The 27,484-nt window shown below is 43.8% G+C and overlaps 1 protein-coding gene across 1 annotated transcript; it reads left to right on the top strand.

The window, feature by feature from the left end:
* Positions 1 to 22,591: 22,591 nt before the first annotated feature.
* On the top strand, positions 22,592 to 25,023 carry LOC119807290 (integrator complex subunit 14). The gene is made up of 2 exons (XM_038319346.1): positions 22,592 to 22,629; positions 22,903 to 25,023. The coding sequence occupies exon 2, from the start codon at positions 22,960 to 22,962 to the stop codon at positions 24,514 to 24,516; it is 1,557 nt and encodes a 518-aa protein (XP_038175274.1). The 5' UTR covers positions 22,592 to 22,629; positions 22,903 to 22,959; the 3' UTR covers positions 24,517 to 25,023.
* Positions 25,024 to 27,484: the final 2,461 nt, after the last annotated feature.

Here is a 27,484-nt window from a genome sequence, read left to right as displayed (position 1 = left end):
TTTCCCCTCCTCACAAGGTCTGCCAGTTCTGACAAGTCCAATGGTACCTGTTTGACTTTCCTTCCATTTTTCTACAGTGTGGAACAGCTGTCATGGGACCATCAGTTCAAAAGCCAGATATTGTAAGAAACCTGGATCTTGCTGAGCAGTACTGAGACATGCCTTTAATCCCAACACTCAGGAGGCAGAGGCAGGCGGATCTCTGTGAGTTCAAGACCAGCCTGGTCTACAAGAGCTAGTTCCAGAACAGGCTCCAAAGCTACAAAGAAACCCTGTCTCAAAAGAAAAAAAGAAAAGAAAAGAAAGAAACCTGGATCTTAACGACATTGATGATCAAATGTGTCAGCTGAGGCCCTCTGTTGTGACATGCCATGGAGGAAGAGTAAACTGTCCACTAACTTAAGTCTCTGTTGTTTCCAGAGGTCCCTGTAGTGTTCTTCTGTCCATCACTGTGTTTGTATTACACACCGTCCTCCCAACTGAGACACGTAGAATTCAACAGAAACTCTTAGGGTGAAATGGATCCCTTTTGTGGAACCTAGTCAGGAATTCCATTCAGGGTCTCTCCAAGCCAAGCAGGGCCCAGCAATCCCAGTATTCTAGCACCCCCTAGTTATTCTGCACCCACTTTGGTGCAGCTGCAGGCGGGTAAGTCAATGTTCTCATCGCCTCTATTATTTACCTTATGGCGCACTTATAATAGAAAAACCAAAGTTAGGAGAGGCCTCAGAAGTCATCCAATATAGTATTTTTCAAAATAAAAGTGAGATTCTTTCATCAAATGGAATCCTACAGAGATACAAGGATGAAATCTTGAGTCTGTGGGTCAGTTTCTCGCTTCATTGTTTAAAATCCATCAATTTTACCAAGTCCTCTTGTTTTGAGGGGTTAAAAGTAAAACCTACTCATCCATGCACTCACTAAAATTGTTATTTGAGATTTGCTGTCTGCTGGGCTTAATTAGGAACTTCACCGGAGGGAGCCCCCGACCTCTCGGCTCTTACGCTCTACGTGGATATAAAAGGATGCTCCCTGACACCACAAAAGAGCTATTGTGTCAGAGCCAGATCCATGGGTCATCACAGCGCTCAGGCTGCCATGCCTGCATCTGCTTGACCCAGTTCAGATCCTGATGCAGGATGAGCGCGCCTACTGTGAAAAGCAGACAGACTCATCCAAGTGTGACACCCGTTTGTGGCTTCAGGCGTGACCTGAGGGTCCCCTCCACTTGTCAAAGCTTGTCTGTCTTCCAAACTCTAACCTGAACACTCGGGAAACCTTCCCTGAGTGTCTGGACTTCACTGAATTCCCTTCATCTATTGACCCTCAACCCAGCCGACTACCTACTCTTCTCTAATGGATGCTTATCTGATTAGCACTTCTAGAGGACCTCTAGTCTTTTATTTTTAATTTATCACAGAAAATTAATGAAATGATATGATAGAAACTCAAATTTTTAATAGATGTACCATGCCGAGCTTCTTTTTGAAAAACCACTTCAGATCATACGGGAAGAGGATTCTCTGGTCAACTGCTATGGAAGTGTCCCTAAATATTGGCCTCAGCTTTGCTCCAGCTCAGCATGTACGCTGGTGCCTGGTCATGATGAGCACAGAATCCCTGCTTGGTGCTGGTGTTTTATTCCCAGGATTAACACTTAGCTCCCTTCATCTCTCTCTGTGTGATTAGTTCAGCCTGATTCTTGGCTTTAGTTTGTCATGGTGCAGGCACACTTCCTGGAGGGGGAGACCCGGAAATTCTCCCCTGCTACGTGAACCTGCTGTAACAGTTAGTTCTTGTGTCTGCCAGTAGTTTTTCTTCTTAAATGAATGGATAGGCACGACTACCTCATTTTCTTCCCAACAAGTTTCTCCTATCATGTACAGACTGGTAAATACTTAAAGCCACACCAAAGTATGGGCTCACTTCATTGTCCCTTCAGACTTCAACAGTGATCCTTGCTACTTTTGCTGCGATTTGGGTTCATGTCCCCCTTACCAAGTTCTGGGTCACACTCAGATCCCTCTGCAAGACTGAAATCATGGTACCTTGTGACAAGAGACATGCAGTATGAACTCGGAGTACACAACACCCATCACAAGATCTTCTTACAGCGGGCTGTGGTAGCACATGCCTTTAGTCTCAGCACTTGAGAGAAAGAGATAGACAGATCTCCAAGTATTTGAGACCAGCCTAGTGTACCTAGTGAGTTTTAGGTCAGCCAGGGCTATGCAGTGAGACTCTGTCTCAAAAAAACAAAATAAAACAAACAAGATCCTGTTAACCCTTCGAATTTCAGAACGAGGCCACAAACGTGTAAATAGCTTATATTGAAATAAGTGTTCCTAAATAGCTGAAAGGGGATCTAGGCCCAAATACACAAGTCTCCTGTACATAGCAAGCTGTGGAAGGCATTGGCTGATTCTCAGGTAAGCAGTGCTCTTTGCAAAGAGCCCAGAGGTCTGGGTCATATTCACTGGAACTGAGCAGTGTTGACACAGCTCTATATAGACAAAGCCATGGAACTAGGAAGAAAACAGCTGACTGGAATATAAGACGCAGCCTGAAGGCATCCTTCCTGGGCAGGCAGGTTGGGGGTGGGCGTCTTTCTCTACAGCATTCTTATGTATAGTACGCATTACTATGTATTGTTCTGCAGGCCAGAATTCTTTTACATTCAGAGCACTCAATCTTCCCTGGCTCCACGGTGGCTGTGTCCAGCTTATCTACAGGATGGGTGCCAGTGAGTGTACTACAATGGTGAAGGGTATTTATGTCACTCGGTTCCAGTGTCTCGAGACCAAAGGAGGCGTTTGAGTGAAAACTGGCTACTGATGATTAAGGAGCATCTTGGGAGTAGGGATCAGGGGCTCCTAAGCAAAAACTGAGCTAGCCATGTAACTCCTGCCTCCCAGCAACAGGCAGGGCTTTCTCACCTCTCTTGACGATGTTTTATTTAACATGTTGGAGATTATTATAAAGCTCAGCATGGAACTTTTTAAACATGGAAGAAGGATAGACTTCAGATATACCTACGACTTATGCCCTTCTATTCCTAAGTCTGTGTTCAATGATGGAACTTGTCATTGACCTTGGTTATCACAACTACTCTACAAAGCAAGCACATGGTATTAAGAAGGGGTTATATTTTTTTTAAAAAAAAATTGAGAGCAAGTTGCTAAACAATTACCAGCTCTCCACTAGTAGAGCTTGAGAAAGCTGCTAGGTAATTTCCAGGTGGACACACCCAAACTATTTTCTGTGAATACCGGGGTTGGAGGGGTGGGGTAGGGGGGAGGGGAATCCACAGTCTCTGGTGAGAATCCTTTGTTTTATCCTGATTATCAACCTGATAGGATTAAGAAAGGCCTGAGCAATAAGTCAAACAGACCTCTGAGTGTGTCTACAGTGGTATTTCCATAGATCCTGTATTTCTAGATCCTGTGGGCTCTGGGCTAATGAAAGGCTTAAGCCATTGATGGATTCAAACAATAAATAGGCTACTTGGAGGAGGTAGAACTGTGGAAAGGAGGGTCCTGGTTAAAGAAAATAAGTTACTGGGAGAATTCCAGTAAGGACTCTTTGTCTTCCGGATACTGCTTCCTGCCTGCTGTGATGGGAGCTGTTTTGCCATGCCCTCCCTACCAGCACGAACCTCTAAAACCCAGAGCTAGCCATAATTAGCACAGCAATGTTTCAATGCATTTAGAAAAGGTTTATTACTAACAAAGTGTACAGAGGTAAACGTATCTCTACCAATAAAAGGTGAGTTGCATGGAGGGCTTTACATGCTTACCTCAAAGACTTGAAAACAAAAGAATGACTTCTCACTCAGCTATGAATTGACTTGTTTCCAAAAAGCAAATATTGAATGTAGAAATATTGGAGAGATGAGAAGATTTAAAAAGGACTCCAGTCTACATAGTCAATATTTTGTTATTAATTTTGGAGAGAAAATGTCTACATGTAATTTTATTTTTTTATGAAACCGGGATGCAACACATTGTATTTTAGACCCGTTTTCATTCTGACAGTTACTAATGTATGCTTTCCTTTGTCAAGAAGTTGACAAAGCACATGTAATTATTGCACAACACGCTATTGCCATGAGTCAACCAAAATTTACTTTCACGACAGTTTCAGAATGTTGGTGACTTTTCAGGTTTCTACTACTCTGACCAGGATTACTGCATTATAAACCCTAGGGATTGTTTGCCTAAGTTAGGAATAGAATTAGAGTTGTAGCCTAAAAATGGCCTGTACTAAAATATCTTGCACGGTATTGGGCTTTCTAAGAAAAGATAAAAGCATTTTCTTGGCACTTGAGAGATGGCTCAGTGGGCAAAGTGTTCACTATATAAGCATGTGAACCTGAGATTGGGGCTCCAGAACCCATAAAAAGCAAGCGTGCATCTGGAACCCTGGTGCTGTGGCAGAGATAGATCCAGGGAGCTGGCTAGCAAGCCACACTTGCTGAAGTGGTGAGTTCCAGATTCAGAGAGAAACCACCTTTCAAATACTCAGGTGGATCAGAATAGAAGAAGACAGCTGGTATTGACCTCTGACTGACCTCTGACCTCCAGAAGCAAACCCATAATACACATACATACTTGCCTCTCTCCCAAATGTGTGCGTGTTGTGTGTGTGTGTGGGTGTTTGTGTATGTGTGTGTATTTTAAGGATACTAATTACTACCATTCATATCTTCAGTTATAAATCTTAGCCAATTCAATAAGAGAGAATAAATAAGCACAGAAATCAGAAAGTAAAGAATCTATTCTCCACAGAGAAATTATTCTACATGTAGAATATCCAAGAAAAAGGGAGCAGGCAATAGCATAACTCAAGGCAGTCTGTGAGAATGGGGTAATCACACTAGACTCAGTAGAACTCAGTGGCATTCTTCATAACATCAACAACTAAGTAGAAATGTCATTTAAAAACCTATTCTTAATAGTGCAGGTTACTGGTAGGCATAATTTGCATCATTAATTGTGATAAAGGAATCAGTTAGAAATCCTATGAACAAAATAATTATTTCAAACACAATCATTAAAGACACATTAAACAATCACTGGAGAAATTGTCTCTGCTCCATGCCCTTGGCATTAGCATGTGTGTGGGCATGTGCATATGGGAACACACACGCATACACACACACACACACACACTCTCATACACTCAAAAAAATGGAAAGAAAATGTATTTAAATAATACTTGTTCTTTACACTTTCCTATATTTTCTGAACTCTAATTAGTATGTGTCTTTTACCATGAAAAAAAAAAAAAACCCCACATGTTTTGTAAAGTGCGATACTGTTAAAGCCGGCCAACATTTGCTCAACGCCAGGATGGAGAACTGGCAGGGTATAGGGAACTCTTAGGTAACTGAGATGTGCTGTTGTTTATGGTGTGATTGCTATGGTTCTAGTTTCATTCAACATGATAAAAACATTTCGACCAAGTGGGGCATGGTGGTACACTCCTGTTATAATGTCACTTGGGAGGGAGAGGCAGGCAAATTTCTGTAAGTTTGAGGCCTGCCTCATCTACACAGTGAGGTCCAAGTCAGCCAGGAACCTGTCTCAATGGGAAAAACAGCATCAAAAAAGACCAAAAAAGTCCACTCTGACCGAATGAAACTTAGGGTAAGGGTCTGCTTCAGCTTCCAATTCGAGGACACAGTCCATTATTGAGGGAAATCAGGGAAGAGCTGAAGCACTTCAAGGCAGGAATCTGGGGCAGAAACCATGAAGGAACATTACCTTTTGAGCTATCCCCTGGCTCACACACAGGCTTTGTGCCTTTCTCATACAGCCTGTGACCACCTGCCAAAAGATGGTGTGGCCAACAGTGGAATGGGCCCTCCTGCACCAATGAATAATCAAGACAACCCAAACAAACAAGTCCACAGGCCAGGTTCTCAGTTGAGGCTTTCTTCTCAGATGACTGAGCCTAGTCAAATCGTCAAATCAAAGCTAGCCAGGACATATGGGCATATTCACATGTCAAAATTCAGTATACTGTGCCCAATACACTAACAAACCCACAGTACTTCTATTATAGAAAGCAATACTCAACAGAGTTGATTCAAGTTGAAGTTTTAAAGTCAATATAAGAAATGCAAGCGATCATTTCAACTCCTATCCTTAGGCCTTATCTTGTTTGGAATCACAATAGCTGCTGAGCTACTGAATTTCCTGTCTGGCAGCTGTCTCTTCAAACACCTGGGAAACGGTTAAGAACTGGATCCACTTTAAAGCTGGGAAGAGAGAGAGAAGTTGCAAAGTAGAAATCAATCTCAGGATCTCAACAGAATACAAAACGAAACTCGTTTCAGGAGCCTTAGTCCCTGCCCCAATGTTCAGCTCAGCTATATCTTCACTGAACACCTAATACCTGCCAGAAACTGTGCCTGGGTTGAGCATATATACTAGCTTCATTCACCTGCAAGGGTGAAGTCCAGTATCTGAAAAGGAAAGAAAGGATGTCCCACCCCCTTCCTTCCGGGTTCTGTAGTCATGCAGAAGCCTCCTTGGGATGATGGATTTCCAGAGGCATCTGGCATCTTGCCACAAGCCACTGCACTGTCCCGGGTGAAATTGGAGTTAGAAACTCAGACTCCTTGTACAATGGATGTCTGTAGGACATGAAGCTCTAGATTGGGGAGATGATTAATTCCATGTTCTTGACAGTCGGAACAAAGGAGCAAGATGGATTGTCCGGGCTGCCTGATCTGTCGTGTTTCTCTTGTAGGAACATGTAGTGGCCACAGTGTTGACTTGGGAAGCCCGGGCTGTCTCAGCAGCCCCTTCTTATGCATAGGCAGTGAGAAATCTCTCAGCCTGAGCTAGTTTCCGTACAACAACAGAGATGAACCTCACTTACCGTTTTAGTTCTTTCCTTGTTGCTGTGATAAACACTGCCTGAAAGCATCTAGGGAAGAAAGGGTTTGTATCATATTATACTTCCAAGTGACCATCTCTATCTCCATCATCAAGGGATTCCAAAACAGGAGCCTGGAAGTGGAACCTGAAGCTGGGACCATGGAGAAAGATTGCTTGCTGGCTCACTCTCCATCACTTACTCAGATTGCTTTACAACATGACCCATGACCAAGGAAGACACCACCCTCAGTGGGCTGGGCCCTCCTACGCCAATCATAACTTAAGAAAATGCCCTGGAGACATGTCTACAGGCCAGCTGATGGAGGTATTTTCCAGAATACTTAACTACTGTCGAGAGTCAGAAGAGATATGTGAAAGGGTTCCCAATCAATCAATCAATAAAACCTTCAAGTGAGACTTGGCAAAATACAAACTGTGAGCTACCTCCGGCCCAACCCTGCTCTAGTAAAGATCTAATGAAACACCATCACACATGCCTGTTCTCTCTTGTCTATAACTGCCTTGGCAAGACAAATGAAGGAGTGAGTAGATGCCACAAAGACCTCATGGCTCACAAGCTGAAACTATTTCTTATCCAGGCCTCTGAAGTTCACTGAGACTCCTCTAAGTCAGAGCTTCTGTATTTGGAACTCCTTTTTACCAGAGAAATTCTATGTAACCCTGGATAAAATCAAATATTTACCAACCATCATAGAACAATTTACTTTTAAAAAAAAAACCAGTTCTTTGGCATGCATGCTATTTTATCATTCGTTAAGGGTGAAGGCAAAGTTGCATTTGAACAAGATAAACATACTTGTTAGTTGACTATTTGATGCTGTAGAATGCAGAACATCCTCAGAATTTCTCAAAGTTGAATGGTATTTTGATTTTATAAACCTCAAAGCTGAGAATGTTGCTGTTCTTTTCTTCAAAAGAATTATTTTATTTTATTTCTCTCTCTCTCTCTCTCTCTCTCTCTCTCTCTCTCTCTCTCTCTCTCTCTTTCTCTCTCTCCAGCTTCTTCTCCTGGTACTAGAATTACAGGTAGTTGAGAACCATCCAGAGTAGATGCTAAAAATTGAATTCAGGTCCTCTTCAGGAACGGCACATGCTCAAACTGCTGAGCCATCTCTCTAGCCCGTAGAATGTTGCTTTTCATAAATATGTAGTACAAATAACAGAAATATGTTTAGGGATATTTCAGATATTCTATACTACTCTCAACCCAAAATCAACTTCATATTTCTAGGAGACTCAAGTTGGCAACTAAACAGCAGCTTATAAAATCAAATATCCTACTGTGACGTAGTCCAAAGATACATGAACTTGATACTTAAGGCTGAGGATTGGAAGTGGGAAACTATTAAACTCCTTGTTGCCGATAATGTTATGTTATTATGTTTCTATAAGAGCAGAAAACCTATGTACGCTGTAAAACACCATAGCTCCTAGCATACAATCTGGAATTTGAACCTAGATGGCCCATGAGCCATTTGTTGGTACATGACAGTGTGGTGGTATGAACTGTGCAAAGGGCACGTGTGTTTAAAGCCAAGGTTACACAACACAGCATGGTGAGTGTAGTGAATCCAGAACACCTTGGATTCATTACATATGTATTTTTGAATTAATTTTTGGTCATTAAACACCCAGAAACATTTTTGGCTGCCTAGTTTTTCATGACCCCAACAGTCAATAATTGTGACCCCACATATGGGTTGTGACATAGTACTGTGTCTTTTGGCAGACTTCAAGCAAGACTTCACAACATAGGACACAGTTGACCAAATCCATTACTAAATTTATCATAACAAAATAGAATTTTTGTCTCTCATGGGTTCACTGACTTTCAATAGACTTCTTACATTTTCAGTTATGGTCACGTCTCTAGGCGATTGTGGCCCATTATTCTCCTTAGTAAAAGTTTTATCACTGCTAAGTTTTAGCTACGATGCTAGTACACATTCCTGGGCAGTTTCAGGTGGCTCTGCAGCTATTCAGCTTGGCTAGGAAAACCCATCTCTTCACGTGTGTGTTAAAACCAGTCCACAAGCGTGGGAATGGTTGTATAAAATCAGGGATTTTAAAAAAAAATCTTTAAATTTTTGGCTATCTAAATATCTGTCTGCATTTAGGTTGCCATTCTCACTGAAGACTCTAAGCATACATCTTTAGAAAACATTAAGGGATGTGGCCCAACTTCAAGCTCTTGAAGACATGGACAGCATCCTTCCCCTGGGTGTGCGGATCACAGGGTATTGTATCATGAACAAATAGATGCTTGATGAATTATCACTGGCTGACTGAACGGATGAATTCATGGATGTTTCTTCATTTGTAAAATATGTAGTGATAAATAAATACTAAATAAATAAAGTGTGCCTCCCCCTCCTATTGAGTAGCAGAAATGAGATAAAGATGTCAAAAGGAACCGCCTGTCATTTAGCTGCCATCCTGATATTCTAACCACATCTCTAGGAAACGATGGATAAAGCCTCCTTCCTCCTCCCTGCCCCGCTGCTTTCTTGGCTTGCCTTAAGGATCCTTCAAGTGGGGGAAGGGAGTCAAGGCAGAGAACACCAAGGAAGTAGACCCACAGTTGTCTGCTAAAGAGAAAAGACTTCTTTAAAGAAGCCATGAGCCTTGAGAGTGGCCCCAGTAAGAACAAATAGCCTTAGAGCAGTGCTCCTCACCCTTCCTAATGCTGCGACCCTTTAATACAGTTCCTCATGCTTTGGTGACCCTCAGCCATAAAATTATTTTTGTTGCTACAGTTATGAAAACTGTAAATTGGGGGCTGGAGAGATGGATCAGCGGTTAAGAGCACTGACTGCTCTTCCAGAGGTCTTGAGTTCAATTCCCAGCAACCGCATGGTGGCTCACAACCACCTATAATGAGATCTAGCGCCCTCTTCTGGCCTACAGACAGGATACTGTATAAATAAATATTATTTTCAAAAAGAAAACTGTAAATTTGCTACTACTATGAATCATAATGTAAATATCTGATATGCAGGATGTCTGGTATGCAACCCCTGTGAAAAGGTCATTCTATTTCCCTAAGTGGTCGTGATCCACAGGTTGAGAACCACTGCTTGACTGGTAGTGTTGAAGCTGGAGGTGAGCTCCCACGGGTTAATTGCCTTTCCCTATGGAGTGGAGCTCCTGACTCACCCCCAGGTGCTTTATCTGCTTTCTGACCCCAGAAACTGGTGCACTGTCGCCAATGTGTGTCCCCAGAGACCCCAGAATTTTGATGTCCATCTTGAGGTACCAGTTAAGAGGACAGCTCTTCCTGTGGAAGCTAGATTCTATTGTCATTTATTGCAGGTTCCAAACATCAGACTAGAAAGAATTAGTGGGTACTCTGGTCAGTGGCCCTTGTGTATAGTAAAATGCCCAAATAGTTCCAGGGGTTCTTGGCCTTCTTAGTCTGCCTCAGGTGAGCCCTAGAACATTCCTTCTGCATATCCTTTTCTTACAACCTCTCATCAACCATACCTATTCCCCTCTCCCACTCTGCTCTGATACTTTCCACCTGGGTAGATGGCAACCTCAAGTTCAAAGTCCATCCCCACTCCAACTTCTCCATTAGTTTCTATGCTTTAGAAGCAATTCTTTGGTTTCTTACCACTGTAAACATTTGAGAACACTGGGTAGGAAAGGGTCTTAAAATAAACGTAAACCAGTTCCTTTCATGTTTCTGCAGCATTTGCAACTTAAATGAGCCCCAGAATATCAGCTTCATTAAATGGTCACAGAAGTATTTTCTCCTCATCCTGCATTCTCCATATGACTGGCCACTTCATGGAGTGCTCCCTTTAGAGCCACAGAGGTCATACCTTCAAGTTCACATAGCCAGGTTGTTGGGATATCAATACCCCACCTCCCACCGCATGCCTGCCTTGACACCATCCCAGCCTTTAAAAACACGTTTGCATAGGAAAGAGTTAACCTTCCTCTGCTTTGTACCATGCTCACTTTTCAAAGTTCAGCACAGATTGTGCTCCTCCAAGGAGAAGACTCAGACCACTTATCTTCTCTTGCTGGAAGAATCGCCTCGCCTCAGAAGAGGTACCATGAGGACTTATGAGCTTATTACATAAAAGACGGAGGTTTAGTGCAAAACGTGCTTCCATGAAGGAGAAGCCCTTAGTCTTTCATGGCCAGTGCTTACTTACCCTCTCTCCAAGGTTATAAACTGCAGAGAAGGCAACTGGGTAAAGGCATGTCTGAAGCCCTCTTGCTGCAGAAGAAAGTGCTAGCTCCTTAGGTAATCCAGAAGGGCAAGCTGTGTAGGTAGATACCCAGGTGAACCTTGAAAATAGCTAAGTTAATAAGAAACATCTTTTAGGAAAAACATTTGATGATAAATACCAACGCTAATTGTCTGTATGCTTAGGATAAAATAATTCCATTCCTGGGCATTACATAATATATGTGCTTAATTTCATGCACGAAAGACATATGGAATAATATTCATAGTATATTCAAAATAGTCCTCAGTGGAAAACTACCCAGATGACTGCATACCTGGGTAAATACAACGGAAGCACATCCTTACAGTAGAATGATATTTATCACTGAGAATGGACAAACAAGCACTGCATGCTATAATACAAGTGGGGTTCACAAATGAAATACTGGGAAAAGAATCCAGACACAAAAACTATTACTCCACTTACAAGACTTTCAAAACTGGCCATAGGGGGGAAAAAGCAATCTATGTGTTAGAAGTGGTTTACCCTGGAGGTGAACTGATTTATCACCAAACAAATTATACCCTTAATAGTTAAATCAATTCTATTCTTTTCCTATTGATTGTTTTGATGGTCAGGAGAGAGATTTACAAAGGAGTTTGAAATGTAATAAATTCAATTCATTTTTAAACAAGCCATTATTGAGTACCTCCCTACAGACAGAGGTTGCCGTAAATCGGAAGGGCACAGAGTGAATTAGATAAAATTTCCACAATCTAGGATATCATAGTCCACTGATTGAAGTCATATTTAGACAGTCCCCTTTCTCTTTACTTCAATGTACTCTCTGTGTGTAATGGCTGGTACCTAACCTGTTCAAGAATCCTAATTCAAAGACATCTTCACCCTGTTGGACCTGAAGATGATTTCACAATAAAAACCCTAGCTCAATCTGGCATTCAGTAATAGCCACGATCTCCAAGACTCCATGCTGCATCCATATATCAAACATTACTTCCTGCCTTTCTAGGAAAGGGTTTAAAGCTGACCTGAGAGCCGGATGCCTTGCTCTGGTGTTCTTCAGAGAGTTTATTAGTGATCCCCTGCGACCAGAGACTAGTAAACTGAGCAGATAATGGACTTTTCTGGATTTCTAGTCTCCATAGAATTCCTCCAGCACCACACTGACAACTGACATTCTAAGAACGATTTCATCCTCACAGGATGTGGATGTCATCCGTGCTTTTACATCTCACCTCACAGAACTCAAACCAGGCTTGTTTCCCAGTATAATAAACCAGAGAGAAGCCTGCTCCCACCCCTTGATCTGTATGATCTCACAAGACCCTGGGCAGGAGCTAGCTGCTCCCTGATTTCTTCCATCTGGAAACATGCAGAAGCCCCTGGGATGGTCTGCAGCCTGGGGAAGAACAGCACCCAGTGGTATCGGCAACTCTAACAACTATCTATCCAGAGAAACCAGATCTGGAGGAGACTTCGGAGATTACCCAGGTCCAGAGACACTCCTTATCTTTCCCCCACTTTGATGAAGAGACAAAGTCCAAAGGTCTAACGTCTATTCCTTAAGGTCACATTGTTCATAATGTCAAAACTGGGCGGGGGGGGGGGTTTACAAAGAGTCTTAGGTCTCTAGAACTTCCACATACTCCTGAACTTGCAGCCTTCAAGCTGGATGAAGTAAGTGCCTTCTTTCTGCATTCTGAACCCAGACTCTGTGGAGACTGTGGAGTCCCCGAAGGACTCGTGCCGAATCAGACCAACTTTTAGAACTAAAGTAGATGCCAAGAAGATCTTGCTCATACTCTGATGTAGTTGGAAGGCTGCAGTATAAGATTGTCTATTATGTATATGTATGCCCTTATATAAGTGTTTGGTTGAGATGCCATCTCCCAGGGTTGTGACTCCTCCCTCATCTTGACTTCCCTGGAAGGGAGAGAGGCACTCAGAGCTTTCTGAAAGTTTTATACAAAGCCAATATTTTCTTTCTTTCTTTTATTATTTTTTTGGTTTTTCAAGACAGGGTTTCTCTGTAGCTTTGGAGCCTGTCCTGGAACTAACTCTCATAGACCAGGCTGGCCTTGAACTCACAGAGCTCTACCTGCCTCTGCCTCCCTAGTGCTGGGATTAAAGGCATGCACCACCACCACCCAGCAACAAAGCCAATATTTTCTTAAAACGCCCTACTGAGAAAACTTACTGAAGCAATACTGTTTTAGTTTTGGTTAGTACTATTATGATGAAACATCTCGCAAGCAAGTTGGGGAGGAAAGAGTTTATGTGGCTTACAAGTCTACATGCATAGTCTATCATTGAAGGAAGTCAGGACAGGAACTCAAACAGGACAAGAAGCCTAAGGATGATTCCTCCAACAATTGGCTGGGCCCACCCTCATCAATCAGTAATTAAAAAAACTAAGAAAATGTTCTACCGGCTTGCTGATGGCCCAGATCTTATGAAGACACTTTCTCAAATGGGGTTCTTTCATCTCAGATGACTCTAGTTCATGTCAAGTTGGCAGAATATTAACTAGTACAAATGCACTGACAGACAATTAGTCGCCTTTTCGCTTTCAAGCCTTGATGGACTCCCTGGGGATGTAGCTTAGAGTCTGGGCCACAGAGGAACACTTAATAATGCCTACTTACATCTTCACTGACAAAAACTAAGATTCCTAGACAGCCATGTGTTCAAACTAAACATTAGCCAGAGGCAGAGAAGTAATAGGGAAGGTTGCCATGGGTTTTCTTTTTTATAAAAGATTTATTTGTTGTTGCTTTATGTATGAGTGTTATTTACATATATGTACATGTACCGTGTGCATGCCTGGTGCCTGCAAAGGTGTAAAGAATGCATCAGACCTGTATTGATGGAAGATTCTGAGCTACCATGCTGGGAAGCGAACCAGGGTCCTCCTCAAGACTCAACCACAGAGTCTTCCCGGCAGCCCTCGGCTGTCTATTTACTTTCTTCATCTTCTGTCTCGTGGAGGCCTCAGGAGGCTTCCTCTCAAGATGAACTATGTAGTGCTCATTGTGCTATAGCCATATTGTACAATGTTTTGGACTTCCCACCCCTGTTTTCGAACACTCCCATTTTGGCCAATTTTATTTTTCTTTACTGCTGTTATATTTTGGATGAGAAATGACCCCTGAAGGTTTTTCATAGTTTAAGGGCTTGGTCCCTAGCTGGTGGTACTGTGGGAGAGTCTGTGGAACTTTTATTGGGTGGCACCTAATTGACAAAATAAGTTACTACAGATGGGGCTTTAAGGTCACAGCCCAGGTCCTTGCTATTTCCTGGTCCACTGTGATGTGAACAGCCACACGTCATGTTCCCACTGCCATGGACCAAAGCTCTGCTATGCCTTTCTTCCTGTGATGCTACTAAAGTCCCCTGAAGCCACCAGCCCAAATACATCCCTTCTCTTTTAAGTCATTTCTGTCAAGTATTTGGTCACAGGGGTGGAAAGTGGCTAACAAAGCCTGGTACTAAGAACATTTATGCTGGGCAGTGGTGACACATGTCCTTAATCCCAGCACTTGGGAGGGAGAGACAAGTGGATCTCTGTGAGCTAGAGGCCAGCCTGGTCTACAGAGCTAGATCCAGGACAGCCAAGGGCTACACAAAGAAACCCTGCCTTGAAAAACAAACCCACAAACAGAACACATATCTTTCTTGACCGTGTCCTTGCATTGCATGCAGGATGAAGTTGTTTCAAGTCTTCCTTCAAAACATTTAGAACCCACGTGTCTCTTTCATGTAAAGAGTTCTTGGTTTTTCTGGGGCCTTTCTCTTGGCTCCCACCACCACGTACACAAGCTTCCACAGCAGCAGCTCAGTTAGTTCAAGCTTGCCTGTCTCTGTTTTCATCTTTGAACCCAGAAACATTTGAACCTAGAAACATGACAGGTACCCAGTAGGTACTGAATCTGGGAAGTGTAATCAAATGAACCCTTATCTCTAGAACTCTGTCATTCTTTGCCCACGCTATCTTCTTCTCTGATTTTTTCTTGACTCTAGTCTCTCATGTCTGATCTTATTTGACTGTTGTTTCACCATTTTATTAAAATTAATATAGATAACATCGATGATATCAATGATAATAGACAGCATCTACTCAATGCCAATGGCATGCAAGGTGTATCAGTGAACATATTACAGGTAGTGTGTCATCAAATTGCCACAATGTTAGCTGGTGGTCCTATTATTATTATGCTTATTTTATAAAGTAGTAGCCAAGGCACAGAACGGTAAATTGTCTAAGCAATTTACAGCTAGCAGAGAGGGGGACTAAGCCACAGGCATGTGGCATTTTACTGTTTTCATCATCTTGGACAAGAAAGTATGTGTCCCTAGGTCAAATTCTGACTTCAGAGTCCCTTGGGTTCTTGTTCACACTGCCCCTCACACCGTCTGGTCTGAAAGTATTTTAAGCCCAGCAAGAACAGTGGGGCTGGGAAATGAAGACTAGAGGTCAAACCACGACTCAACTTCTTCTTCTGAGAAACAAGAAGAGGAGCATCCCTAGCTCAAGGCATGTGCCAGGTCATGAATGTAAGAAGCACTTTATAAAAACCCTGCAGAGCTCTGTTGACACATCAGTGCATGCTCACCATTCTACAGACCTCTCTGTCTGTCCTTCTGGTTTCACTTTCCTCCTAACCCTTCTTCTAGACCTCATCTAAGGAATCCCAGGCTGAGCCACATCTTATCCCTTGAGATACCATCACCCTCCCAGCCCAGAGCCGGAGCCCACTCTGTGTTTGACTTGTTTATACTACGCTCATAATTGGGTTTATCGTGAGTTGTGTCAAAGATTAGCAGAGCCTGAGAGTCATTTCCTCCCGTGACAGCTCTTGAAATTGTTAACAGGAAACAGATGATCAGGGAGGGCTCATCGGCCTCCCACCCCAGCCCTGGGAACTTTGGGCATCTCCAAAGCCGTATGTCCCCGCCCCAGGCTCTAATTTCTCACTAGGTCAAACTCTACCTGAGACAATGGCAACTGAGCCCATGAAGAACCTTTGGCCTCTGTGTGGCACAGGAGGTCAGACCCAGCAGTGGATTGTGGATTTAGCTGGTTTATAGCCAAGAATTTGTTTCCTCCGGAAATAATTCCTTAGGAGAGTTAGGTTCCCAGGAGGACGGTGGCAATCTGCAAGAAGCCCTCGGCAGAAGAGTCTGAGCACTTGCAGGATTTTTGCACCTTGGTGGCAAAGTAAAGGGAAGAAGCAAGTGACCCCTCTGAGAAGGATGGATTCCATGGCAAAGCAGGGAATCAAGCCAGGAGGGAAGCTGTGCCCCTATATAGTCCCAGTGCTCAGGAGCCTGAGGCAAAAGGATGGACCATTCAAGGGCATAAAGTGTAGAAAGAATCTGTCCAGAGACAGACAGAGGGACAGGCAGAGACACAGAAAGAGAGAAGCAGAGAGAGAAGGACGACAGGGAGGGGAAGAGGGCACAAATATGAGCTGAGGTTCCCAGAGAAAAGGCCACGCCCACGTGAAACTTTCTATTTGACTGAGGAGAACTTCCATTATTGTGCAGGGTTAGAATGTGGCAGATCCACAGCCAATTCCTTTTAGACTCTCTTAGCCCCTTAAATGGCCATTTATTGCCCATCTCTGTGTGTGGCCCAACATCACTGTGGAATGTAGGACAGACACCTAGTCTCTACAGGCACAAAGACTAAGAATGTCACCAGGAAGTTTCTAAGGCCCACAGCAGAAGTTTTGGGGCTTTTCTGTAAATATAACTTTGCTATGTGATGTTTCCACTAACATATTTAAGGAGTGTTTTGGTTCAGAATTTTCTTTAAAACACTGTAAAAACCTCAAGGAACTGTGACCACACTGGAGCACAGTATTTGGGGTAACCTAAATCTGTGTTCCCAAGTCCCAGTCTCAGAATAAACTGTTTCTTCTTCCCTTGGAGGGAAGAACTGTGCCTTTTTGTATGAATAACAGAAGAGGGAGATAGAGGAGGGGAAGGGTAGAGAAAAAGAGAGGAAGGGAAAAAGGGAAGGGACAAGAGAAAAGGAGGGGAGGGGAAGGGCGGGGCGGGATTCAGGTTCACTACAAGAAGCCAAGTAATTCACTTCCTTTCTCCGAATCCCAGTGACACAAAACAGGGGTGTCCTCACCACCATCTCTCAAGGTTCTGTTCTGACATCCTGTGACTGTCTGGGACTTCATTAGGCAAACATTGATAAGAGTTAAATCTGTCTCTTTTACCCTCTAAGGCAGTGGTTCTCAACCTTCCTGAGGCTGTGACTCTTTACTACAGCTCCTCATGTGGTGGGGACCCCCAACGATCAAATTTTTTCCTTGCTCTTCATAACAGTAATTTTTCTGCTGTTATGATTGAAGTGTATATCTAATATGCAGCCCAAGATGTTGAGGCCCACATGCTGAGAAAGACTGTTCCAAGGGCTTATTTCCCACCTGTTGACACTCCTCAAACTTCCTTTCCACAAACTGAAGCGCATTCTCCAGAGTTTCTCCTTCCTGTTGGTTCCTCCAGCTCAAACCCTGGCTTCTTTGCAGCATCAGAAAGCATTCTGAAAACAACAGCTCTCACTACTGTGGAGAGAGTCCATCAGTTTCTTTTATCATGAATTTTCACTTTTGAACATAGATCAATTCCTTTATCTAAGGGAACCCTTCATTTTCTGAACTTTCAGGCAATAAAATAAGAAGTAAAAGACGTTCAGTCGAGGCATGAATTAAAGTGCCTGGTATGATAGACAGTAGTTACCTGAAGCATTCATCCATGTTCACACAGATCATGCATGGTGCTTAGTAAAGCTTACATTGAAACGCTTGGGTTCAGTATAGCGGCACACAATCAAATTACTGATAGACTTACGGCTATGCTGTAAACATGGATTCCTTTTGTGTGGAGAAAATAAAACCAGATATTTGTGGACTACCGTTGCTTTGCACAGGGTTCCTTTGGCTGTGTTAAGGGCAGGACCTGAGGTTCTAAGCCTGAGAAAATCAACTTGAAGGGGTGTCTTACTCTGAACTAGTTTTGTTGTTGTTCGCTTGGTGTTATGTTTTCAAAACCAGGATTTGACAAGCCAAGAAGAAGAACTTTGACTTGTGAGTGGGAGGAAGAACAATACTAACAATTTCTAACTAACAAGAACAATTTCTTCTAGAAGAATGAAAAGAGAAATTGCTGGCTCCGTATATATACCTTCGAAGAATTAGAAATTTATCCCCAAACATCCAGATCATAAAAAGGGACTTTGTAAGCAAGCTCATAAATTTAAGCCGTCTCCTAAGTTCCCAAGAAAGTTACGAGACCCACTCTACTAAGTCTTTCACCTCACAGTAGCTTGAGAGTGTCGTGGGGAAAATATTCTTTAAGAAATGTATTGTAAAGTCTAGAAATTAAAAACAGACAAGCTGTTTTACTCAACAGACAACTGTTTTCCTAAATCATCCAAAACCCAATTAGAATTCCAAGGACATTTGTTTGAAACCCATAACCCTGGCGAACTCATATTAAGCAAGTGTGTGCATACAGGAAGGGTGTGGCGACACATTGAGCAGGCAGAGGGCATGAGCTGAGCGCTAGAACACCAGGCAAAGTCAAGGGCATCTGAGGTTGCTGGGAACAAGAAGATGTAGACCTATACAGAAGTTCAACTCGAGGAGGGCAGGATGCCATCCAACAGCTCCTGAGCCATCTGTAGTCTCCTGGCCACAGAGTACAGATGGAGTCTGAGAAAGGCAGCAGAAGCTGGGCTCCTTGTTTTCTCAGGAAAAGGGGCTCTAGACAGAGTGCTCAGAGTGCCTGCTATATGAGGCAACTGATTGACTGTGGAAAGTAAAATAAGTAAAATGTGGAGTTATAGAGACAAGGTCTCAAGGGTCCACAGAATAATGTAAACTGGACTGTATGCACTCACCTGGTCTTGGGTCAGAGGAATCTTGGGAAGACTAAGGTTAACCGGAAAGGAAGGCAGAGACTTCCATCTACCACCTTCTGTTTTGGTTATGGCTACTCTGATGGAACATCAGGCCAGGGCAGCAGGTTTGCATAGCCCTTGGAGGCACCATTTCTCCAGCATGCTCATGTAGCATGCATGAGTTCAGCATGTTCTTCCTCCTCCTCTTCCTTCTTTTTAAAACATGCTTCTCCCACAACCATTGGGGGAAATGTGATAATAACTTTATTCACCATAAGGCATGTGTAACAGATAAGGGACTGTCAAGGGCCAGGGAGTCCATTAAAAATATTGATGTGGAGACATAAAAAGAAGCAATGACTGTTCCTCAGAACAAGAGCTGCTCAGATTAGCTCCTCTTTTGGCTCTAAGATTGAAATGTCTAAACATTTTCCCCCCTTCCAGTATAATTTCTCATTTTCGGCCTCTGTTATTCATGTTTGGCATAGTCCAATACATATGTCAATATTATCAATATCTTCCTAAAGAACGCCTCTATTCCCTTTTCTGTCCCTGGCGTTATTTTCCCTGGGGTCTCTTGGTTTCGCCTCTGCTGACTCATCTGCTTTGGATTGTTGTTTTTTTGACTTTTCTTTTGCCTTGTGACCTGGCCTATCTTCCTCGGCAGGAAATTCATTTGGCATTATGAAGCCTGTGACTGGGAAGACTGATGGCCCCAGGCACAGAGTGGCTTCCGTGCTTCCTTCCATGGGGGGTGGGGCGAGGAGTAGGGTTGGGGATGGGGTTCTGCTTCACATCAGTGAAAATGCACCAGTAGGAATGGAGGCCTGATGGTCAACAAACCACAACAGACTCCCAGGGCAAGAGAGTGAGAATGGCAATAGGCCTGATGCTGCAGAGAACAAGCAATGGAAGGAGGTGTGAGAAGCCCTCAGGTTCCCAGCATCCTAACCAGAGTGACGTGTCCAATAGAGGCAGCAGCCTGCCAACCCTACTCATCAGCATCCTCTCGTGTAACAATCCAAGGAGATGACTTTCGTGTGGAAGCTTCTAGAGCCCTCAAAGAAATTCCTCACCTTAACAGCTATGTCATTTAGTCATCCTGAAGCTTGCAATACCATGAAAGGCCTGGCTACTCAGAAAAATGGTGCTTTTATTGAATTGCATGGGCTAAAATGTTAAAAAGGAACATAGCACAGATTTATACCAAGATGTCTTCCTCCCAAAGTTCTATGCCTGCCAAAACACAGAAAACCAATCATGTAACGACAAATGCATAAGGCCCCATGGCTTTCAGCCAGAACTTTCGGCAGTGAGGAAACAGCCCTGAGAAAATAAGTCTGCCCGGTACCCTCGGTTCTTTAAAATGCCACAGATGGCCTCAGTGTTATCATCTCTAGCATGGGAATGATAAATACTTTGTGCAACTTAGTGGAGAAATTCAAATAATCATTTCCGACGAACATAAAACACTTCTGGAGGTGTGATTATTCCTTATTGACTGGGTTTGGCTCTCCGTGTGAGCTTTGTGACAGTTTTTACCCCAGGAACTGAGTGAGATTCGCTTGCTGTATCTACAAGTGAATGTGTGAGAAACGGAAAAGACTAAGGTGCTATGGACCGGGTTTTGGTACATCATCTCCATTTATAGATGGAAATCTCAACCCACAAGCTGACAGGGATGCAGATGTGAAGCCTTCAGGCAGGGGTTCAGTCGGCAAGGTTGAAGCCCTTATGAATGAGTTGATGCCCTTACGAAAGGAACCTACAGAGTTCTCCCTGTCAATCTATTGCCATGTGGGAACGGAAACCATCAGTCTGCAATCAGAAAGCTCTCATGAGACCCCGACGGCTCCAGTGCCCCAATCCCAGACTTCACACTGCCAAACTGCAAGAAATCAACATCTGTTTATAAGCATCCCAGTCTGTGGTGCTTATCACAGCAGCAGCCTGTTGTGATGAGACAAAGGGAAAGAAGGCCCAGGTGGGTACAGGAATGTTCCAGAGTATCATCATTCAGTGCTCACTGAGACCCAGAAAGCACTAAAGCCACACTGGTGGATGGATTGCTTTGGATTCAGTCATTTCAAATAACACTTCTTAAAATGGAACACATCCAATTATTCAAAATCCAGTTTAGCAACCTGTTCCCTCTTTGTCAAATGAGCCGTTGCAGACACCATCAGGAGCCTTCTAGGCGGTTAAGGCCATAATGTACTTGACTGTGAGCTGCAAGGGAACAGTCAGGGAAATGGGTGTGTCTTCCCTGATCTGCTGAGGTCTGGGCCCCAAAATTCAGCTTTTTTTTTTTTAATATGAGAGAGCAATGGCCCTTGGAGATGTCATTGGGAATAAGAACCAAGGTCTTCATCTGAGAGTCCTACACACAGACTCTGGCAACACTGACCACAGTATTTCCTAGGTTGATTTCAGGCAGGGAGCACTGCATGATTATCTTGGCAGCGCCATCATAGTCCTGATGCACATTGAATTTTCTGTCAATTAAATCTCCCCGTATCTTTAACATGTGCATTCTGTCCCATTATATAAAGGAAGAGCCCTTTGAGGAGATGCCAGGACAGGGTTTCCACCTTAGAGAGACCCTTGATGACAGTGTCTCCAACCTCCTGCCTCATGGTGGCCCGAAGTCCTCAGAATGGTGTTACTGTCTGCTCTGGGATCCCAGAAATAACACTCAGGGGACACTGCCTATGTGTCAGGCATGACTGACAAAGCATGTTTGCTAAATTTGAGGCCAGGTTACAATAATGATACTCTCCTTTATAGATTTTCTTTCTTTCTAGCCCTTACAGTTTGAATCTGATATGCACCCCCCAATACACACACACACACACACACACACACACACAGAGAGAGAGAGAGAGAGAGAGAGAGAGAGAGAGAGAGAGAGAGAGAGAGAGAGACTCATAGTTTGAATGTGCTGTCCCCAGATGGTGGCATTATTTTAAGAGGTTGTGCAAACAGTGAGAGATGGGGTCTAACTCGAGGAAAGAAGAGGATATATATGTATGTGTGTGTGTGTGTGTGTGTGTGTGTGTGGTGTGTGGTGTATGTGTGTGTGTCTTTCAAGATCACATAGACCTCCAGTCCCTTCTTACTTCCCCTGTCCAGGTGGGAGAGAAGAACTTCAGCCATCAATTCCTGATGTTGGGATGTTCCACCTAAAGCCATGGAGCCAGCTGACCATGGATCAAACCCCATGACCATCATGAACTAGAATAAACCTTCCACCCACCAGCAGCTCATGCACCAAACAAGAGGGATAATTGATTACGTGTGTGTGTGTGTGTGTGTGTGTGTGTGTGTGTACATAAAAAATAAAGGAAATTAAATTACCCCAAATTTTCATAATTACTTTTCAGTTAAAGAGAATGAAAGCTTGGAAAAGGGTAAGAAAAAGAGAAGGGAGAGGATGATGGGAAGAAAGGGAGGATGTGGAAGCCGTGTTAGAGAGGGTGACAGGTGCCGTGAAGTTAGAGAGTCACAGAGTTTCCATGAGTTAAGTATCACCTCGCTGAAAGTGGATAAAAGCTCACTGAGGGGTTTAAGCTGACGGACCGACGCTGGAGATGTGCTCCGGGTCTAGACTACTCAAGTGAACCAGCCTTCAGGAACATTCCATCCTTTCTTTTATCCCAGTGCTTACAGCCTGGGTACACAATCGGATTGCCACAAGTTGGCCACGACAGAGGACGTTGCGCTTGGGACCTGAAGCACATGCCTCAGACAGGAGAAAGAGCCAGCTTCTCAGGTGTCCTTAGAGACGGTCACCCATTGCAGTGCTGACAGCAGATTCCATGGACTAGAAGTGCTTGTTGGTACCTGATGAGTTATCTGTTTCCCCTTCTAAGAGCATTTCTCGGGTTGTAGCTGGCTCTGTTCTGAGAGGGAGCGCTAGAACTGTCCCATCATGCCCACTGTGGTGGTAATGGATGTGTCCCTTTCCATGACCCGACCTGTGTCTGTCGAGGGCTCTGAGGAATACCAGAGGAAGCACCTGGCTGCCCACGGCTTGACAATGCTGTTTGAACACATGGCCACAAACTACAAGCTTGAATTTACAGCACTGGTGGTTTTTTCATCACTTTGGGAGCTGATGGTCCCCTTCACAAGAGACTACAACACCCTGCAGGAAGCATTGAGTAACATGGATGATTATGACAAAACCTGCTTGGAGTCTGCATTAGTTGGCGTTTGCAATATTGTCCAGCAAGAATGGGGTGGAGCGATTCCATGCCAGGTTGTTCTGGTGACTGATGGCTGTCTTGGCATTGGCAGAGGGTCACTGCGACATTCCCTAGCTACTCAGAATCAAAGGAGCGAGAGCAACAGATTCCCACTCCCCTTCCCTTTCCCGTCTAAGTTGTATGTCATGTGCATGGCCAACTTGGAGGAGCTTCAGAGCACTGACTCCTTGGAATGCCTTGAACGACTTATAGACTTAAACAATGGTGAGGGGCAAATTTTTACTATTGATGGCCCCCTGTGTTTGAAAAATGTCCAGTCTATGTTTGGAAAGCTGATAGATCTGGCGTACACACCTTTCCATGCTGTTCTCAAGTGTGGCCACCTAACGGCTGATGTACAAGTCTTCCCCAGGCCAGAGCCTTTTGTTATAGATGAAGAAATTGATCCTATCCCTAAAGTCATTAACACAGACTTGGAAATAGTGGGCTTTATTGACATAGCTGATATTTCCAGCCCCCCAGTTTTATCCAGGCATTTGGTCTTGCCCATAGCACTTAACAAAGAAGGTGATGAGGTGGGTACTGGCATCACTGATGACAATGAAGATGAAAATTCAGCCAATCAGATCGCTGGCAAAATACCCAACTTCTGTGTGCTGCTCCATGGTAGCCTGAAAGTGGAAGGAATGGTGGCAATTGTACAACTAGGTCCTGAATGGCATGGGATGCTCTACTCGCAAGCTGATAGCAAGAAGAAGTCAAACCTCATGATGTCTCTCTTTGAGCCTGGCCCAGAACCTCTCCCATGGCTTGGGAAAATGGCACAGTTGGGTCCCATTTCAGATGCTAAAGAAAACCCTTATGGGGAGGACGACAACAAGAGTCCATTCCCCCTGCAGCCCAAAAACAAACGCAGTTATGCCCAGAATGTGACTGTCTGGATCAAACCCAGCGGCCTGCAGACAGATGTGCAGAAGATCTTAAGAAATGCAAGGAAGCTCCCTGAAAAAACACAGACATTCTATAAGGAGCTGAACAGGTTACGAAAAGCTGCCTTAGCCTTTGGTTTCCTGGACCTGCTCAAAGGAGTGGCCGACATGCTGGAGAGGGAGTGCACCCTGCTGCCTGACACAGCCCACCCTGATGCCGCGTTCCAACTCACCCACGCTGCCCAGCAGCTCAAGCTGGCCAGCACCGGCACCTCTGAGTATGCTGCATATGACCACAACATCACACCCCTGCACACGGACTTCTCAGGGAGCAGCACTGAACGAATGTGATGCTAACCTCTGGAGCTTTCCTTCTCTGTTCATTTTGTCTGAAAATGAGCCATTCAGCCCCAAATAGCCATCCAAGGACCTCGAGCTGTCTCAGAAGCAGCACTGCCAGTTTGAATGTCTCTACTACAGTCTGAGAAAGGTCCGAAGGGTGGTTGTCTGGGGCTTTCACACTAGCTCCGTGGGGCTCAGTCCGAAACAGCTTTTGGTTCATGTTGAGCACAACTCCTGAGAAGCTTGGACAGATGAGGACAGAGCTCCACTGCCCCCCTCAGGAAGCCGCCCAGCAAGGGCCTGCCCGCATCCAAAAAGTTATAAGGACATTCTTATCTACTGTGCTTAGAATGAGCAATCCAGATGTCTAAAACTTGTCTAAGTACAAACCCGATGCCACCAAGTTTCAAGATTTTTCTCAGAGCTTGTTAAAATACAGGTGTGTCTGGTGTGTCCCGAGGTACAGCTCTTTAGACAGCAGCCACATACGTATGTGTAAAGTCACTCCTGTTCATGTTTTTAAATGAAAATTAAATATTTGATTTTCTATAAAATGATTTCATTTAGAAAAAAAAAAAAAAAAAAAAAAAAAAGCTCACTGAGACATAGCAGATAACCTGGAAAAGGACTTACAGGCACCCAACAACTTATCTTCAAGACATCTTGACAAATCAAAGGAGAATGGAAGATGATTTGACTGAAAGAAGTAGCAAGGCCAGAAATGCTTTCAAGTAGATTGGTATCCTACAAGGAGACAATGACTGTAAAAGACACAAACAAAAACGTAAAGCTTAAGAAAGAAAAGACAAAATGTTCTCACGTTTTTGACAGAGGAACACTTTCTAAGTTGAGTGTAATAAAAAAACATAAGGAATAAAATCAATAACCTTTGCAATAGGACATTTTCAAACTTACCCAAGTACTGTCACACACAAATTTTACTTAAAAAGGTAAAAAATAGACGATAGACCTACAAATTTAAAACAGAGAAGTGAGTTGTGTCTGATGTGTAGCAAGCCAGCATAGACATGGACAGAAAAGGCTGTGAGTGCCCTTCTGTCTGTTTTTGTATTTATAACTAATACACACTTTTATTTTCTGCCTCTATTAGTTTCTGTGTCCTTGTAGACATTTTCATGATATTGCTATTTTATGATCATTGGTCAACTACAGGCAATTCACATCTCCAAGTTTCCTGTTTGTTTAACAAGAATCCCATTAGCAATGAATGAAGGATGCAGCCTACATTGACCCGGGACCAGGCATCGGAAGCTAGGGTCCCTCCCCTGGAGCTTTCTCTAGTTCCCTTCAGAGGGAGATACAGAAACCTCATTGACCAGCCCAAGAAAAGGACTCAGAAACTTGCTCTGCTTCCAGGGTTTTGTGCTCTGCATGTTTTTCTTACAATCAGTATCCTGCTCTGCCGGGATAGGCTGGCTTATCTGGGATTGGAACCACATGCATGGTCCTACTTTGATCAAAAAGAATTCTGAGGTTTGGCATCAAGGTGCACGCCTTTAATCCCAGCACTCGGGAGGCAGAGGCAGAAGAATCTCTTTGAATTTGAGGCCAGCCTGGTCTACAAAGTGAGTTCCAGGACAGCTAGGGCTACATAATGAGACCCTGTCTCAAGAAGAGAAGGAAAGAGGAGAAGGAAGAAGAGGAGGGGTAGGAAGAAGAACGCTGTTTAGAACTAAACTAGCTGTCAGCTCTAGGGAGGATTCGTATTTCCTCTCCTCTGACACTGTGCTGTGCCATCTACCTGCCTATTCCCCCATAGCCTCAAGAGTCAAGTTACTTCTTAGAATGCTGAAATTTTGGGTTTTGTTGTTGTTGTGGGGTTTTGTGGGGGTTTTTTTTTGTTTTTGGTTTTTGTTAAACCAAAGGGGAAGGGGAAAGTAGCCAGGATGAAAGACTGCTCAAGAAAGGGTACCCTGGGAGGCAACACTTTCCAACTCCCTGAACCTGAATACTCTGCACAGCATTCTCCCTTCACCCTCTGAGACTGCTGTGATGGTGTGTGGGACTTTAGAGGCAGCACCCCTCTCTGTAAACACAGTGCCACAAAAGCAGAATGCGGCAACAGAGGTGAGGAAGAGGTCCTCCAATTAGGGCTCATGTGTTTTGTCAGTTCCAAATGTCCAGCCTTTTGAAACTGAGCTTCTCCTAGAAGAAACTAAGCTAGCCCAGCTAACATTTTCATAAACCTAGATACTCTCCACAGCCTCCCTGGGATGGGCTTTCCTCCTTGAAATGGTGGGTTTCTCCGGTGACTGCTGTTCTGCTACACCTGAGATAACGGGATGATGTCATCCTGCTACCTCAAGAGCGGCTAAGTAGGATGTTAAGGAGGTAATGGCTGTTATGGGGGTTCTTTATCCTGGACAATTGGACAGTTGGGCTCAATCTGAAGTTTCTTGATTTGCTTGCAGATTTACAGGCTCCCAGGATTGTCTTAGTTAGGGTTTCTACTGTCTGTTCCAGAGCTGCTGTGGATGTATGAAGTTGCGTCAGTCTAGCAGATTTACTTTACTGTCATAACAGTATGAATTATCAACTTTAGCCCTGGTTACACATGTGAGGGCATTTTCATAACAGAGGTAACACAGCTGCTATGGCTTGGGTATGTTCTACCAGCCTCCCAACTAAGTCCATTGAAAACTTAATTCCCAGGGCAGTACTGTCAGGGGATGGGACTCAGCGGGTGTTGGGGGCACAATGGCAGGTGTTTCAGTCTTTAGCCATCCTCCTCTTAAACATGAATTGGTGCTGATTATAAAAGGGCTTGAGGCTTCACGTTTAACCTTCTACTCTCTCAACTTTGACCTTCCTCCATGGGTTGACATAGCAGAAAGGACCTGCCAAATGGCTGCCTCTGGATTTTAGACTTTCCCGCATCTAGAACTAGGAGCATATACATCTATAGTCACTATAAACCACCTTGCCTGGAGTATTCTATTATAGCAGCACAACTCAG

This window comes from Arvicola amphibius, chromosome 2, assembly GCF_903992535.2.
Source record: "Arvicola amphibius chromosome 2, mArvAmp1.2, whole genome shotgun sequence".
Classification (NCBI taxonomy): Eukaryota; Metazoa; Chordata; class Mammalia; order Rodentia; family Cricetidae; genus Arvicola; species Arvicola amphibius.
Note: the sequence above shows the minus strand (reverse complement) of the source record. Positions and strands in the feature narration are given on the sequence as shown.

What these genes read in the sequence shown, in the direction of transcription:
- LOC119807290 (XM_038319346.1), top strand. Translation starts at nt 22,960, where the DNA reads ATGCCCACTGTGGTGGTAATGGATGTGTCCCTTTCCATGACCCGACCT.